This window comes from Platichthys flesus, chromosome 4 (assembly GCF_949316205.1).
Source record: "Platichthys flesus chromosome 4, fPlaFle2.1, whole genome shotgun sequence".
Taxonomy (NCBI): domain Eukaryota; kingdom Metazoa; phylum Chordata; class Actinopteri; order Pleuronectiformes; family Pleuronectidae; genus Platichthys; species Platichthys flesus.
This window is the reverse complement of record NC_084948.1, coordinates 12,189,018-12,205,994: the sequence shown is the minus strand read 5'-3', so window position 1 is coordinate 12,205,994 and position 16,977 is coordinate 12,189,018. Positions and strand designations below refer to the sequence as shown.

At 39.0% G+C, this 16,977-nt stretch overlaps 1 protein-coding gene across 1 annotated transcript; it reads left to right on the top strand.

The window, feature by feature from the left end:
* Positions 1-1,030: 1,030 nt before the first annotated feature.
* On the top strand, positions 1,031-13,342 carry LOC133951941 (probable E3 ubiquitin-protein ligase HERC6). Its single transcript, XM_062386199.1, has 23 exons — positions 1,031-1,318; positions 2,308-2,464; positions 2,580-2,656; positions 3,180-3,407; positions 4,275-4,366; positions 4,473-4,600; positions 4,753-4,907; positions 5,364-5,419; positions 5,581-5,666; positions 5,788-5,847; positions 6,486-6,582; positions 7,468-7,648; positions 7,886-8,037; positions 8,467-8,586; positions 8,705-8,803; positions 8,957-9,124; positions 9,609-9,749; positions 9,883-10,049; positions 10,820-10,883; positions 10,971-11,041; positions 11,498-11,681; positions 12,091-12,193; positions 12,282-13,342. The coding sequence occupies exons 1-23, from the start codon at positions 1,099-1,101 to the stop codon at positions 12,515-12,517; spliced, it is 3,042 nt and encodes a 1,013-aa protein (XP_062242183.1). The 5' UTR covers positions 1,031-1,098; the 3' UTR covers positions 12,518-13,342.
* Positions 13,343-16,977: the final 3,635 nt, after the last annotated feature.

The following is a 16,977-nucleotide window of genomic DNA, read 5'->3' as shown; positions in this document are numbered from 1 at the left end:
ATTAAAGCTGAGTCAGGGCAAGTCATTCTCTATATTGTGTATTCAGTTTCATTATTGCCTGAGTTCATGTTGATGTGGATGATAAACCCTTGGGGAGAAAATAAGAACATGACTTTCATTTCTGTGAAACCAAAACTAACAGTTAATCAGCTTGTATCACATCTTCTGCACTCTGTGTCATAATGTAATGTTATTACAGTGAAGGCATGTTTGTTCAAAATAAAATAATTTGCTCTAAATGTCACATTATGTCTGTTTTTGTATAAAAAAGCAAAACTACTCTGTATGCCTACATCACATTCTGTAATCGTAAGATTTACTGTACTACTGCCAACAAAATTACAACCTTGGTCTTCAGTTATTAGGCTGAAGATGTAGAACAGGTTGTCCAGTAACTAAAGGGTTGGTGGTTCGATCCCACCCTCCCCCATTATGCATGCAAGATGTCCTTGGGCAAGATACTGAACCCCAGATAAGGGTTATGATGGTGTATAGAGAAAGTGCTGCACACAGATGCACTGTATGAATGTGTGTGTGGAAAACACTGAGCGCTCACCAAGACTGGAAAATACAGACAATTTACCATTTAATTGTTTTTAAATTATTATTTAGATACTATTTCATTGAATCAATTGAAACACACAATCGATCTATTGCTCCCCTATTATATTATATTATATAATAATATATTATATAATATTATACAAGTGACTAACACTTCAGTCACACCTTACGAAGTTTCAAGTTAAGTTTCGCTGCTCTCATGCCGCCTTCACTGTTTCCTGCTATGCTCGTAAATAAGGCCTCTTCCCACCTTGGTTTCCGTTCTGGTTAATTTAGATGACAAATTTTACCCAGCGAAAAACTCTAAGAAGCATGTTTGAAATATAAGGTTTGAAAAAACAGATACAATATGCTGCACTGGCAAAATTAGTGGATTAGGAGAATATTTGCGAATGTGATCGTGATAAATCCGACGACACCGGAAGGCAGCGTGAGTGGATATCTATTTGCCTCATCAGGGCAGAACAGCCCAGAGTCAACACTTCACTTCAAAGCTTCACCTCAGAGCTTCACCTCAGAGCTTCAGCTGCAGACATGGCGCAGCTGTACTGTTGGGGGGACAGCTCCAGTGGACAGTACGAGCCACAGACGGCCCTCAGCCCGGTGTCCTGGACCTTCCCCCGGGACATTAGCTCCATCTGCTGTGGGGACCAGTTCACTTTATTCCTCTCAGGGGATGGAGGCGTTTTCTCATGTGGACACAACTCAAGGGGACAACTGGGACGAAAGACACCCGAAGATGGAAGGAAACCAGGTAAAATAACAACCGTCATAATAATAATAACAACAATAAATTACATTTATAGTTGTTTTTTATCCTTTATTTTTTGTATACTTTTATTCTTATATTTTCCATCTGGCTTAGTGTCTTATGACACCTTGCTGCTTTTATACAACAATTTGGGATAATTTTAGTTCAACTATCGATCTATCGATCTATCTATCGATCAAGAATACAACGTTTTTTTGTCCCTTTACTGTTGAAATGGTATTAGCAGGATTATTATCTGGTTGTCTGCAGTAATGTTTGTCAAAATGTGTTTACGGATTTAAACCTTTAATGATTTGGATCTATTAGTTAAACTCATCAGAGGCTGAGTCTCACTTTCGTTTCGATCGCTTCAGTCCAAAAAAACGAAACTTAACCTAAGTTTTGTGTTGCGTTCACGTTCATGTGGGAAATTTGGAAACTCATCACAATGTGTCTTTCACGGTTAGGATATATTGTCTGGTTTAGTCTGATGAATTGCAGGGTTTTGGTGGGCAATGGTTAATTCAGTGATGTTTAAGGGGTTAATTCATTAGATGTAATATACAAGAAAATACTTTAGTACAATTACCTCAAAATTGTTCAGTATCCCATGACCAGCAACAGACACTGGTTGGTGGCATTATGTTTTTAGGTTGTCCTTCTGTCTGTAGGTCCATTCTTGTCAACATGACATCTTAAGAACTTCTTGAGGGAATTTCGTCAAATGTTATTTAAACATTTAGTTTCAAGGATGAACTGATTAGCTATTAGTCAAAGGTCAAGTTGACCTACTGTTCTGGTGAACATGACTTACCAGAGACACATGTAGAAAATTACATTTGGCACAAACATTCACATGTTCTCTAGGCTGATTAGAAGGTCAAGGTCATTGTGACATCAGACTGAAATGAATGTGTTAGCACAAGTATTGCTATTCCTAACTTAACTTTCTAGCGTGGGTGTTTTTTCCCTTGTCTGTCGTCCTGTGTCAGGTCGTGTGGAGGGGCTTGGCGACGTGGTGACGATGGCATGCGGTCAGGACCACTGTCTGGCTGTGTGTGCGTCTGGAGACGTGTTCTCCTGGGGGGCTGCAGAGAATGCAAAGCTGGGGATGTTGTTGGATCCAAAGCAAACCCACATCAGACCAAGGCAATATAGTCTCTGTGATATGTGAATCATTATGCATACTACCACTAAAGCCAGTAGGTGGGGAGTGATGAAAGCAAAGCTGTTTACAGTTTGCAATTGTCTAATTTTATTGCAGTCGGGTGCCCATACCACTGCGGGTACCAGTGATTCATGTTGCCTGTGGAAACGTCCACTCGCTGGCGTTGACTAAAGGTAAGAGACTAAACACACTGATGACCTGTTGTGTTTTCCAACTACAGTATCAAAGCTTTTTACAATACATTCTACCGCTCTGTTCCAGATCCATTAAAATAAATCAATAACTTTTTTTAATGATATCGGACTGACAGACATTCACGGGAAGTGCGGGTGCTGATCCCAGTCAGCAACTTGCATACAATCACTTTCTGTTTTGTCAATAAAGTAAAAGCACAACTTGATTTTTTTGCTGCAAACGTTTATGTCGAACTAAATTGAGTTTTTAATTTGAAAAGTTATAAACTTGGGTCTGAAGATTTTCAAAACCTCTGAAATAGAGCCCACATGCAGTGTATGAATAAACAATAACAGTTCAGTAAACCATTAAAACTTTCATAAATGCTACACACATGCACATTAACAAAGTAAATTATTTTTATTAGTTTTTTTACATTGTTTTCTGCCACTGCTGAGGAACTGTAATGACATTCAAGTCTAGTAAAACTGTTTGATTTTTGCACTCTTTTCCACTTCCCAGGAGGAGACGTCTTCTCCTGGGGTTCGAACAGTCACGGTCAGCTGGGTCTGGGGAAGGAGGTGGCCCTGCAGCACACGCCCGTCCTTGTGGTCGCTCTGTCCGGTGTACCTGTGACCCAGATAGCAGCCGGAGCAAGCCACACTCTGTTCCTCACACTCGCAGACCTGGTGTACTGCTGTGGAGCCAACAAATCTGGCCAGCTGGGGCTCAACAGGGTGGATGAGAAGGGTACACATAATTTACCTTAACTCAGTCACACACTCACGCAGCAGATGGTCCATAATATTGGACAATTTCTCACACGTCAATATATACACTTAACACCTGCAGAAAATGTAGACAAGTTGTATGCCTCTGCGCCAGCAACAGCCAGTCTCTGGAGGCATAATGTTTTCGGTTTGTCCACTCGTCTGCCGGTCCCATTATTATGAACAAGATATCTTAAAAATTTCATCAGGGAATTTCTTCAAATTTGGTAAAATAACCTTCCCTTGGACTCAAGGATGATCTGATTAGATTTAGGTCACAGTTGCCTCACAAAACATGATATTTGACCTCTTGATTGACATTTTGACCAGTTGTCACATGAACTTGAGATCAACTGATTCAATTAAAGTCACAGTGACCTCATAAGAGAAGAAAAAAGATCTTACACTAGATCTTTTGAGAAAAGTGCTGTAAAAAGTGTTCTAAAACTTTAGAGGTTATTTAAAATATGGTTTGCTTTTAATGGTAACACAAAAGCAACCTTAGCCTCGGGGAATGTATTTCATCTTAGGGATCCTATGAAAAAGTTATTTAAAGTAGTGTGATGGAAATCTGAAAATTCAAGAAGCTGGAGCACCAAATTTGTCTTTGTGTATTTTAATAGGGGCTGTATTCAGAAAGGATCAACACAGAGAGTCTCAGGGATCTCAGATTAAAATGCAAGGATCATATATTTGAGAACTAAGGCTGTTTGTCTGAGCCAGTTCAGACTCATAAACAGTTCAGGTCATAAATGTATTTAGACAGGTCTTCAAAACCTTATTTTTTAACTACAATAAAAATATAAATCTTGTCCTTTTCATGCCCATTTCTTTCCACGACTAACAGGCAGGTTTAACATCTGTATGGTACCAGCGCTCAGACCTCTGGGTGTCTCCTTCGTGAGCTGTGGAGATGCTCACTCCGCTGTGTTAACAAAGGTACAAACTTCACTGATCTCAGTCTGCCTCTCATCCCTACGTCTTTATTGACCGACCCAATGATTGGGCATCTCTTTTTTTAACAATGCAATGCTATGATTTCTAGGATGGTAAAGTTTACACTTTTGGAGAGGGAACCCACGGTCAGCTGGGTCACAGCTCCTCCGCCAATGAAGTGAGACCCAGACTGGTCGATGGTTTGGACGGCCCGGCCTCACAGATCGAATGTGGACGGTAAAAAGGACACACTGAAACTGCATTTTCACATTTACATATTTTTAGGGATAACACGAGCATGATTAGAGCATGATTAGAGTCAGTATATATAACTAATCATCTACCATTACTCTGTAGAATGCTTATGATATCATTGGTTTCTTTCCCAGGAGACACACTCTGGTGTTGGGCGAGTCTGGTCAGCTCTGGGCTTTTGGTAATGGGGTCAAAGGTCAAATTGGGACTGGACGAGCAGAGAACAATCTGAGTCCCACTCTAGTTCAACTTCCATGGACCACTGACAGTGCAGCAACCATACCCACTGGTATGTATGAATGTCTGTCTGTCTGTCTGTCTGTCTGTCTGTCTGTCTGTCTGTCTGTCTGTCTGTCTGTCTGTCTGTCTGTCTGTCTGTCTGTATGTATGTATGTTTCTATGTATGTATGTATGTATGTATGTTTGTATGTATGTATGTATGTATGTATGTATTTATGTATGTATGTTAGGGCTGTGGGAAGTATGTGTCTTTGATCTTATCCCCTACACTTCATTTAAACTCTCATTTATTCTGTATTAGTTACATGAAAATATACAGTATATATCAAACAGTTTGATAAAAGTAAAATATGGAAATATAAAGCAACACATTTTTTGCAAAATTCTGTCACGTAAAGATCGGAAAGTTTAGCAGATAGATGTCACATAAATATATCATAATTCATTATTATTAATATTATTATTATTTGTTAAATGTTATATATTTTTTTATTTCTTTAAACAGAGTTGAAAATATCAGCCGGGTGGAACACAAACTTTACTTACTCTTCACATGCGCAGGTAAATAAAATTTACACAAATAATAAATGTACTTCTAAATTAATACTGATTTGATGTTCTGTGCATCAAAAGTTGTAATGTTTCATTTCAGGATTAAAGTATTTAATAAATTAGGTTTAATGATCTGGCTGCCTGACAATGTATGTCTACTTTCTTTGAAGAGTCATGGGCAGATAACTGGACGTCTCGATAAGAGGAAGCTGCAAACATGGCTGTCAATGACGCTCGGCAATGCAGAGGCAAAGAGGTAGCTTTATTAAATATATTAATATGCTAACGCTAATGTTTTCAAAAATTGAATGTAAGCCTTACAATCAATGACTGATGTTTTGGGGCTCTTCCAATACTTTTCTCTTTTTGTGCAACAGAGAAATATCGTCAATATTTTTGACAAGTTCAAGTCTTGTTGCAAGTTTCACAAAAGACAAGTAAGTTTTTTTTTATAGGCTGATGATTTCTGTGATGTTTTCAGATAAGACAAGATAGAATTGTATTTGTCTCAAAGTAAATTATTGTTCCAGATATAAATCCAGAGTTACAATAGAAAAGAATCAATAAAATCAAGTATAAAGAAATAAGTGAAGTCAAAAAAAATAGTATATTATTATATTATAGTAGCTAATATTAAAATATTTAGGGTAAATGTGTGAACACTAGCACCTGGATATATAAATATACAATATATTATTTATTATTGTATGTAAAAACTAAACTAAAAAATAAGTCATATTGGAAATAAGAATTGAGAAGTAATATTTCACAGGATGTTTATATATAATAATAGAAGTAATATTATCCATGAAATAATTTGTGATTCATGAAATCCTCAGAAGGATTGGGCCAAATGCATTTGAATGACAGAAATAAAAACATTATCAATTTATTATGTTGTAAATATTATAGATTATAAAATAATATGCTAACACTCAAATAAAATAATGTGTATATATTCATTTAATAAAATAAATATTGCCCTACATTGAACAAAGTATATTAATAGTTATGTAAAAATGTAAAAAGATAATAAATAATTTCTAAACATTGACTTCTTTGCCTTTGTTATCAGTGGGTCTTCATTAGAAGCTGGTGCTTTAACTGTCGACCTGGAAGCTGCGAGCCGAGCTTTTGACCAGCTGTTGGAAATACCATGGATCAAACAAGCAGTTAAGAAATTCCATTGATTGATTTTCACACGTTCAGATCATTTTCATGCTTCTGTGCTTGAGACAGACCCAAGACATTGGGTTGTTCATCCATCTGCATGTAGTCTTGTGAACACGATATCTCAAGAACGCCTTTGCTAATATCCTTCACATTTGTTGCTAACGTTCACTTTGACTCAAAGTCTGAAGGAAAATGTATATAAAGTACACTAATTGGTGGAAAGGAACAACCACAGGGCGAAGGTTTGGTGGTCAAAGGTCAAGGTGGCTGTGACCTCATGTTCTTGAGAACTGGATGTATCAAGAACACCCATAGAGAATTTAATCACATGCACTGCACTGTGACCTCACAATACTTGTTTCCTTTTGAACGTGTTATCTTAAGAACTGAGACAATCCATTCAAATTTGGAACAAATGTTCATTTAGACTCGTGGATTAAGATTAGATTAGATTTGGGTGGTCAAAGGTCAAGATCCTGGTGGTATCTTAAGGTCTGCCCTGACTGGTGGAGACGAGCAACCACAGGGAGGTCATTCTTCTTTATGTTTTCTGCCTTAGACTTAGAAATAAACCTCCACTGTTATGTCATAACTCATTAGACTCTGTGGTATATTCAGCTAATATATATTTTGAACATGGGTGTAAACCAGAATGACGTGTTAACATCTATGGCGTCTTGATTCCTAAATTCTCACATTTTTTAAATACTATTCCATATGTTTCTTGTCAGTCTGCGGATAATTCTTCCTTCATCATCTTCAACACTCTGCTGCTTGAATTACACAACAACTCTTTGGCCATAGGCATTTTGTACTTTAGTGACTATTTCGTTTATATACAATCAACATCACTGTCTTATCTCATTTTGTTATGTTTCTCACAGATGAACCTTGAGCTCCTTGTGACATTGCTTTGTGAATCAATGAAGACCCTAAAATCTCCAGAGATCCTGCTGATTCTGCTGACGTGCCCTCTTTTCCAAGAGGACTCCAGCGTCATGGCGGGGTCGCTCCTTCTGGCCGTCATCATTGAGAATCTGAAAGAGAAGCCTCTGGCAGCGCTAAGTAAACTACCTACCTACCATACATTGTTTGTTTAACATACTAAGAGTTAGTTTTGAATCTTATGAAATTTAAGTGTTCATATCTTCCTTGATATCATAAATAACGTTCCTGCACTAAACTCAAACCACATGTGGAAGGGCACAATATAAAACTGTACACAAATAATCAACCACACAACAATTCTCTCTGCTGTGGAAGTCATACAGTGTGAGTTAACCGTGTTATTTTGTTCGGCAGGAGGCTGGTGGTCTTCGGTGTCAGCCTCCATCCTGATGAAGCACATCATGGTCTTCAAAAACGCCCTCGCCTTCATGCTGAAAAACCACCTCTTGACAACTCACAACCCGGGAATCAGATACCTGATGAAAGCTCTGAAACTACTTTACAAGGTCAGTGTCATATTTTTATGATCATTATTATCATCACCAGTGGCTTCAGTGCAGGATCTGCTATACGTGTTGAATTTGGGATCAAAATTGAAATCATGTCTTTTATCTTAAGGCTAAGAATCTTTTTTCTACGACGGAGTGGAGAGGAAGAAAAAACATTCTGAGATTTAGAAAATAAAGCCATAACTTGATGGAAAAGTTAAAGCCATCAAGTTAAAGCCATAACTTGATGGAAAAAAAATTGTAATCTCTCTCTCTCTCTCTCTCTCTCTCTCTCTCTCTCTCTCTCTCTCTCTCTATTCCATACACACCATTTGGGAACCACTGGCTTAGCCTTTGAACTTTGGCTTAAAACTATACATCTGACCAGGTAGAAATCTGATGGTTTCAATGTTTTTTTCTATAACACATCATAATATTTGTTTACAGGCCAACAGAGCTGGAAACTCCTATAAAGTCCCACTGAGCAAGTTTTACGTGGAAGAAATCAGGGACAGTGTGCAGCCGGAGGGAGACATTTGTCTGTGGTTAACATATTCTAAAGTGGAGGTAAAATCATACAGTCCAGTATATGTGATGTTGCAGTGTCCTCAAGAGTTTTACATTTCTGTTGTAGTGCTTATTGCTAAAACAACATCTTAACAAATGATCCATTACTTTCTCAAAGGATGATGAAAACACACCTGCCATTTTCTGCCGCTTTCCGTTCTTGTTGCCTCTGGATTGCAAGGCAAGGGTCTTCGTCATCCATTCGATTGCAATGAAGGTAAGACAGAGATGAGATAATTTGACTGAAGATCAGGATCAACAGCACTGTGTGTAGTACAACTGTAACTTTAGAGACGCTGTGTAATTCTATTAGAACTGCTTTAAGATCTGTGTGGTCATTACTTCATAAAGAAGGTTTTTGTGTTTACAGAGAGCGGGCCATTTAATTGACGGCGGGGATGAAGACGCTTTGAGAAATCCCCAAAACATTGCCCCGCCCACACCCTTCCAGCTGACCCTGAGACGAACTCACCTCGTCGAAGACACCTTCAGACATCTGGCTGCGGCCGACCACTGCGCCTTCAAAAGAGAGCTTCTGGTAAACAGGCGATCAAAGAGCTTTGTTCTTCTTAAAATGTATCTGTCTTTCCCAGAGACGTTAGCTCACTCAAGGGTAGTTAACGGGCTGCTCCAGCAATTAAACCTTGCACAACTGTAAGATGGATGACATGACTGTTCCCTAAAAGTGATGCCAAAGCATCTCAATCACCACCTGGTGGCTGTTTGCAGTACAGGTCTTAAACCGGCCTTCTCCATGTTAGTGGATGGGACATAGACTATCGACTATCTTTAGATGCGCTCTGGTTCTCAGACCTGTGGGACTCACAAAAGATTTAAAATTAGTTGTAATAACTAGAGTATTGTTTGAAGGTGAAGTGCTTGAATTAATTGTCATAAATTTGGAACTTTCATTTTAAAGTCTCTTCACAATACCATGAGTTATAAGTCATGTTTGGATATTTGTCATTAGAGCTGATTTGGTTTGTGTTCTGTGGGTCATTTAAATATGCTCTCCTCCCTAGGTGCAGTTTGTGGATGAGAGAAAGGTGATGAATGTCAACAAGAGGGACCTCTTCCTCCACCTGTTCGATGAGCTCATCGCTCATGAGTCTGAGATGTTCATGTACAACGAGAGCAAGACTCTGATGTGGTTCCCTCCCAGAGTAAGATTATTTTATTTCAGTGGCCAAATCCAGTTCAGCTGGTATTTGTATGATACTTCTTCTGTAAACAGTTATCAAATGTTTCCAAATCATACATGGAATTTGTTTTCTTTTTAATTTACGAACCAAACAGCCCAAAGTGGAGGCAAAGCGTTACTTCCTATTCGGAGTTCTGTGTGGCATGGCTCTTTACAACTACAACATTGTCCACCTGCCCTTCCCACTGGTTCTCTTCAAGAAGCTGGTCGGGGTCAAACCCTCAATGGATGACATGAAGGAGTTCGACCCTGTCATGGCAGAGTAAGACATTTTTTATAGAGCTCAAGAGCAACATTGTTTTGAATCTGAATTTTGATTGTCAGTCACAATATTTTAACCGTCCAAGGTAGACTCACCACAAGCTATGAGATTGTGAAAAAATATTACATATCAACTGCATTTAAAGAAAAACACATTTAAGTCGCATTGTCAAGGAGAAGTACTACACTACCCACAATCCTCAGGTCTAATTGCTCTCTCTGATTGGTGAGGCTCACTGATACATAGAAAATGGATCAAACTGCTCAGCATTAATACTGTACATCAATGTACGATACACTATTTGAAATACTATATACATACATACAAGATATAAACTATTATAAATTGCAACACTTTATAAATATCAGGGTTGAATTCAAGAAGATGTGCTGGAAGTCTTTGACAAGGGATAATATGCACTGGTTTAATAAATCTGAAATTCCTTCACTCTTAAAATAATCATGCACATTGCCCTTTTTCAGTTTTCTTATATTTTCTTTGCTCTAAATCAAATGTTTTAATGATCATAATTTATCTCTTAGCTGTACAGCCTGGCTTAAAACAGAAATGGGACTTTTACTTCCGGAACCAAAACCGTTGTATCACTGTTATGCTGGAAGACTGTAGCTCAGTAAAATTTGTTTAACTCTACAAAAGTGACATCTTGTAAATTGGAACCCTAAGTAGACTTAAAATAATGATTTAAACACCATGACACCACAACTGGACAGACTTGATCTTACTCATGATCCTGTTTCCTGTGTCTTCAGGTCTTGGCGTTGCCTGATGGACTACACTCCAGCTGAAGTCGAAGATACAGACATAACCTTTAAAGTAGGTTGAGATAATCACAGTTAGACTGATACTCTGCTGCCTAAACCTATTTCTGTCTTATTCCACTGTAACTGTGATTCTTTACAGGTGACCTGGGGTGGGGAGCAAGTTGAGCTTGATCCAAAAGAAGCTGGAAAACCTGTCACAGGCTCAAACAAGTGTGTTAATACAGAATCATCTACACAACACTCAAGATGGGTTAGCTTCACGACCGTTAAATATTTAAAGGATTCTTTTTGAGGACAAGGTTTGATGTTAACTTAAACATGGTTCTGCAACTAAAGCTGCAGCTCTTCACGCAGTTGTGTCGATGGACTCGTTTTAATTTATGGTTCTCCAAGGGTTGCGCGTGTTGCAAAGCAATTCACCGTCAGAACACTAGGTGGAGTAATGTTTTTTGGCGAAGATGACCTTAGCTTTCTGATGAAAGTCAAAATAAAACAGGACTGTATTGTAATAGATTAATCAAATGAAATGTTTATAAAACAAGAAAAAAAAAGGCTCAGGTAAAAATTCAGTGGGCAGTAAAGTTCAGAATGAAACCACCACATTGAATATTCAATTTCTGTGGCAGCCGACTGAAGTTGTACTTTCTCATTTCTCTCTATTGAAAGGAAAGAGTTCGTTGATGCCTTTTTCAACTACGCCTTTACCAAGTCGGTGCAGGGCGTGTTTGGAGAGTTCAAGAGAGGGTTTTTCAAAGTGTGTGACATGGATGTGGTGGACTTCTTCCAGCCGGAGGAGCTACAGGCAGTGATGGTGGGCCAAGAAAACTATGACTGGCAGGTGTTCAAGCAGGTTTGTTGAAAACCATTAGAAAACATTAATTCTTGAGAAGTCTAGAGAACACATAGGATCTATAGTACAGAGTCTAACAGAATAAATCACCACGTAAGGCGGCAGAGGGCAATGTTGTTCAGTAAGAGTTACATTGTTACTCTTCCAAGACAGTGAGTCCACTGCTTAACACCAAACAACTCAACACAAGAAATCCTAGATGGCAAATTGGAAAAAAACAAAATGTCTGATCTCGATAGTTGGTTCAGGGTTTTCGCCCTGCTATTTTAAAATCTCGCCCTTACCACACAATAACAGAAAAAATAACGAAGGGTTTATGGACATTATGGAGTTTGTGTTTCTAACCTTTAAATCGAAAACCCTGGTTGTATTTGTGTGTATAGGTTTCAATTGTTGTTTTTACAAACAGAACACAGTTTATGAAGGAGAGTATCATGAAGAACATCCAACCATCATCACCTTCTGGGAGGTGTTTGAGAAACTGCCTGCGGAGGACAAGAACAAATTCCTTTGTAAGTAGTGTGATTGTGTTTAAGCTGTTCCTATAACTTGATTGATTTATTGATTAAACCAACATCTCGTCAATGTCCCTGTGTCCAGTGTTCCTCACAGGCTGTGACCGCGTACCCTTCCAGGGGATGAAAAGCATCACGATGACAGTCACCGTCTTACCCAACAGCAGCGAACTCCATCTGCCAGAATCCCTCACCTGTCACCATCTGTTGTCACTGCCCAACTACCAGAGGTACCCGGTGGAGAGGACCATGCAGACCAGGCTTCTTGAGGCCATTCGTTACAAAGGAGGCTTCTATAAGAAGGAAGAAACCAGAGCCTGAGGAAACTATGGTGTCTTACTTTCCGTTAGTGACTGCACATTGTTATTATTATATATTAATAGTAACATCATTAGGAAGGGCGTTAATGTGGATTCATTTAGAAGCATCATTATTATCACTTATCATTAAAACCCTATCTGCATTATTTTCTTTTTCCTAGTTCTCTTGGTGATGGTTGATGGCACTTTCACATGTTAACTATATTATAGAGCTTACAAATGTATATATATATATATTTATATACGAATATAAATATATAAATGTCGGGAGGGAAACAAAAAGAGAGAGAGAGAGAAAGAAATAGGCAGCACAATAGAGAGACAGAAAGAGGGGGAAAGAAATAGAGAAAGAAATGGTAAAAAGAAGAGAAAGATAAATAAAACTGAGCGAGAAACACAGAAACAAGAATGAAAGTGCAGTAATGACATGTATATAATCAGGAAATGGTTAATTAATCTATAATTTGTTACATTATAACCAAATAATAAATGTTTATGTATTATTTTAGAGCATGATACAGGCCCACACATCAAAATACAATCTTTTGGAGTGGACAATTATTATTTCTTTAACCCTGCTTTTGTTTATAATTTTATTTAATTATTTATGTGTGTAATCAATCATTTATTCATATCCCCCCTCTTTTTCTTGTGGAGAGAGCACTAATTGATGGTTGTTGCTCTTTCTATGCGTTGCACACTGCACCTGAATATCATGTATACCAATACCACATACAGTTGAACAATGGAAAAAAAAAAGTATCTGTCTGAAAATCTATACTGTTTTGTTGATGAAAACTAAAAAATTATAAGTTACAAAATAAGACACTCATTTTCACAGCTGATGTTGGTTATTACAAGATTTTATTTTCTATTTTAATTGTATGTTGATTTATAAAGAATAAGAAGGTTCTCACTATTTCTCAAAAAAATGGACGTGATGAATTTTCATCTCGTGCTGACGTCACTTGGACACTGTAAACTACAGTTTAAATCTGAACCTGAAAGAAAGGTCTCAGTCAACTTCATTGGTCATTCGATTCTCGTTTAAAAACACAGGGTTTTCCAAACATCTGTGTAATCTGCAACGGAAAAAGCAAACGCTGATGATCTCGTCTTGATGACGCTAGAAGGAGAATGTGACGTCTGTGTTTTTTTACTTTACCCCTGCAGCTGCCGGCAGATCACGTCAGACAGTCAGATCAAGTCCAATTCTAATGCACCTAATGAAAGGATCTACTGGCGTGTCCGATGTATAATGTTTATATCGTATATTTTGGGAAGCCGAGAGGTCGATGATGGTGAAGTTGATGCTGAAGGAAGAATTCTTGGCAGACCCAGAACTTGCTTGTATAGTTAAAGTTTATTACACAGAAGTTCACAGATCAGGACGGACTCTAGAAATCCGGAGACATTCACACGCCAATAGTGAAGCCTGCTTTGCAGGAGTTGAGGCCACATTATATAGAGGTTGCCTACGCCCATGACAAAGTCCCACATCCCATGGTTGAGAGGTGCATGACTGCCTGTATCTGAGCGCATAACATGTAAATGAAACGATGAATTCATAAGGACATGCCTCGTGCTTAATAGACAAAAACCCAAGTTCTATACTGATCCATTAACAGGTCAGAGATCATTCCCTAGGGGAATGAGCTAATGAGAAATGCATAGAAGAATTACTGAGAATCTGAAGATGGGGGCTGCATGCTTAACATTTAATTCTGGTTCATACTAAGGTTAAAAGTAGCAGAATATACTACATTTACAAGAACAGGAGGAAACTGAGCTTTCAGCACCAAATTTGAATCAGTTCATTCTTGAGTACAACCGAACCTTTCTACTGAATTTGAATAAATTCCCTGAAGATGTTCTGCTGAATGCACAAGACCAAAAAGTATTTCACAAGGTGACAGTGACCTTTGACCCTCAAACACCAAATTTATCAGCTCATTTTTAGTCCAAGTTTAACGTTTATACAAAGTATGTAGATATTCACTCATGGTGTAAGTAAAAATCATATTCAGGAGCCTGGGAAGGACAACCTGAAAACACATACAAAATTACTCTGAACGAGAAGCTGCAACTTCATCATTCAACTTAAATGAGCACTTGACTCTTTATTATATCACCTCAACAGGTCAACTTCAATCTCAACAAGATGGAGATATAAACTACCTCGTGTGACAGTGGCGAGCCGTAGAATTTTGATGATTCGCCAAAGAATAGGGATTTATTATAACTCCTTAGTGCATTGTTCGATCAGCCTCAAACCTCATTCACACATTGACAGTCCCAAGATCAGATCCATGTGTCAATATTGACTCATCATTACAGCACCACCTGCTGGCTACAGAAGGTGAAATTTGTATACTCTGATGCACTGCTCCTGGCTGCTTTACAATATACAGCTTGAATGAGCAGAGACAAGTCATAGGACCATGGTCACAATTGTGACATTTCCTCAAACCGTGTTGACATTGAGGTGCGGGGAAGGTTCATCCTTCGCCAAATGAGACGATGTTGTCATAACTGCACTGAGCATTGTCCTATCACCATCAAACTTCTGTCTCATGATCAGGGTCCAAGCCTGAACTGCTCTATGTGCCAATATTTCCTACTGACCTATGATCTCAATCCTGACCTGAACAGCTCCATATATTAATATTAGTGCAGATTCATAGCGCCACCTAGATTTTTAGATTAGATTCAACTTTATTGTCATTGCACAGCACATTACTTATACAACAAAATGCAGTTTAGCATCTAACCAGAAGTGCAAAAAAGGCAGTAAAAGTGCAGAGTATTGTGCGTATTTAGAGTGGCATATAAATAAATTAGATATGTACAGTAAGAAATATATATGGAATAGTACAGTATTAACAGGTATTTTATGATATAAGAACTATCAGCAATAATAAATATATATGGAATAGTACAGTATTAACAGGTATTGTATGATATAAGAACTATGTGCAAGATAAATATATAAAAATGAGGGGCAGCTGCTGCTATCACTGCGGTGCCGAGTTCAGCAGGGTGACAGCCGCAGGGATGAAGCTGTTCCTGAACCTGCTGGTCCGGGAACAGAGGACCCTGTAGCGGAGAGGAGGAGGGCAAACAGTCTGTAGCTGGGGACCCCACCCCAGCCTGGGGTGTGAGCTGTCCTTGACAATGCTGCGCGTTCTCCGCAGTCATCTCTTGCTCTGGACATCTGCAATGGTGGGGATGGAGGAGCCGGTGATGCGTTTGGCAGTTTTCACCACCCTATGCAGTGATTTCCGGTCCGCAGCAGAGCAGCTGCCATACCACACTGAGATGCAGTTAGTGAGGATGCTCTCAAAGGTGCAGCGGTATAGACATTCACCAGGCTCTGAGGTGGCAGATGGGCCTTCTTCAGACTCCTCAGGAAGAAGAGTCACTGGTGTGATTTTTTGACCAGGGTTGAGGTGTTGTGGGTCCAAGAGAGGTCCTCAGAGATGTGGACACCCAGGAACTTGAAGCTAACCTCCGTCCCGTTGATATGGATGGGGGTGTGTGTGCCACCTTTCTTCGTGAAGTCCACAATGAGCTCATTGGTCTTCTTGGTGTTGAGAGCCAGGTTGTTGTCGGCGCAACACTCCGCCAGATGCTGGACCTCTTCTCTGTAGGCCGACTCATCGTTGTTGCTGATTTGGCTAATCACCGTTGCACCGTCTACAAACTTGACAATGGTATAAGATCCATGTACAGGTGTGCAGTCATAGGTGAAGGGGGAGTAGAGGAGAGGACTTAGCACACAGCCCTGTGGCACGCCGGTGTTCAGGATGAGGGTTGAGGAGGTGTGGTTCACCTAACAGACTGGGGTGTGTTGGATAGGAAGTCCAGTATCCAGTTGCAGAGGGAAGTGTTGATGCCTAGGTCACTGAGTTTCGTGTTCAGTTTGGAGGAGATGATTCTGAACGGAAGTCTGCAGCATTATTACATAAGAGTTGTTATTGTCCAGGTGAGAGTTGTTTTTAAAATAATATGTAGATACTATTTAATTGAATCAATTGAAACACACAATCCCATCTATAGCTCATTAATTAGATTATATTATATAATAATGTATTATATAATATTATAAAAGTGACTAACACTTCAATCACACCTTGCAGAGTTTCAAGTTAAGTTTCGCTGCTGTAATGACGCCTTCACTGTTTCCTTTTATGCTCGTAAATAAGGCCACTTCCCACCTTGGTTTCCCAGTTGGGCTAATTTAAATGACAAAGTTTACCCAGCGAATAACAAAAAGACGCATGTTTGATATGTAAGGTTTAGTAAAACAGATACAATATGCTGCACTGGCAAAATTAGTGGTTTAGGAGAATATTTGCGAGTGTGATCGTGACAAGTCCGACGACACGCGAAGGCAGCGTGAGTGGATATCTATTTGCCTCATCAGGGCAGAACAGCCATGAGTCAACACTTCAGAGCTTC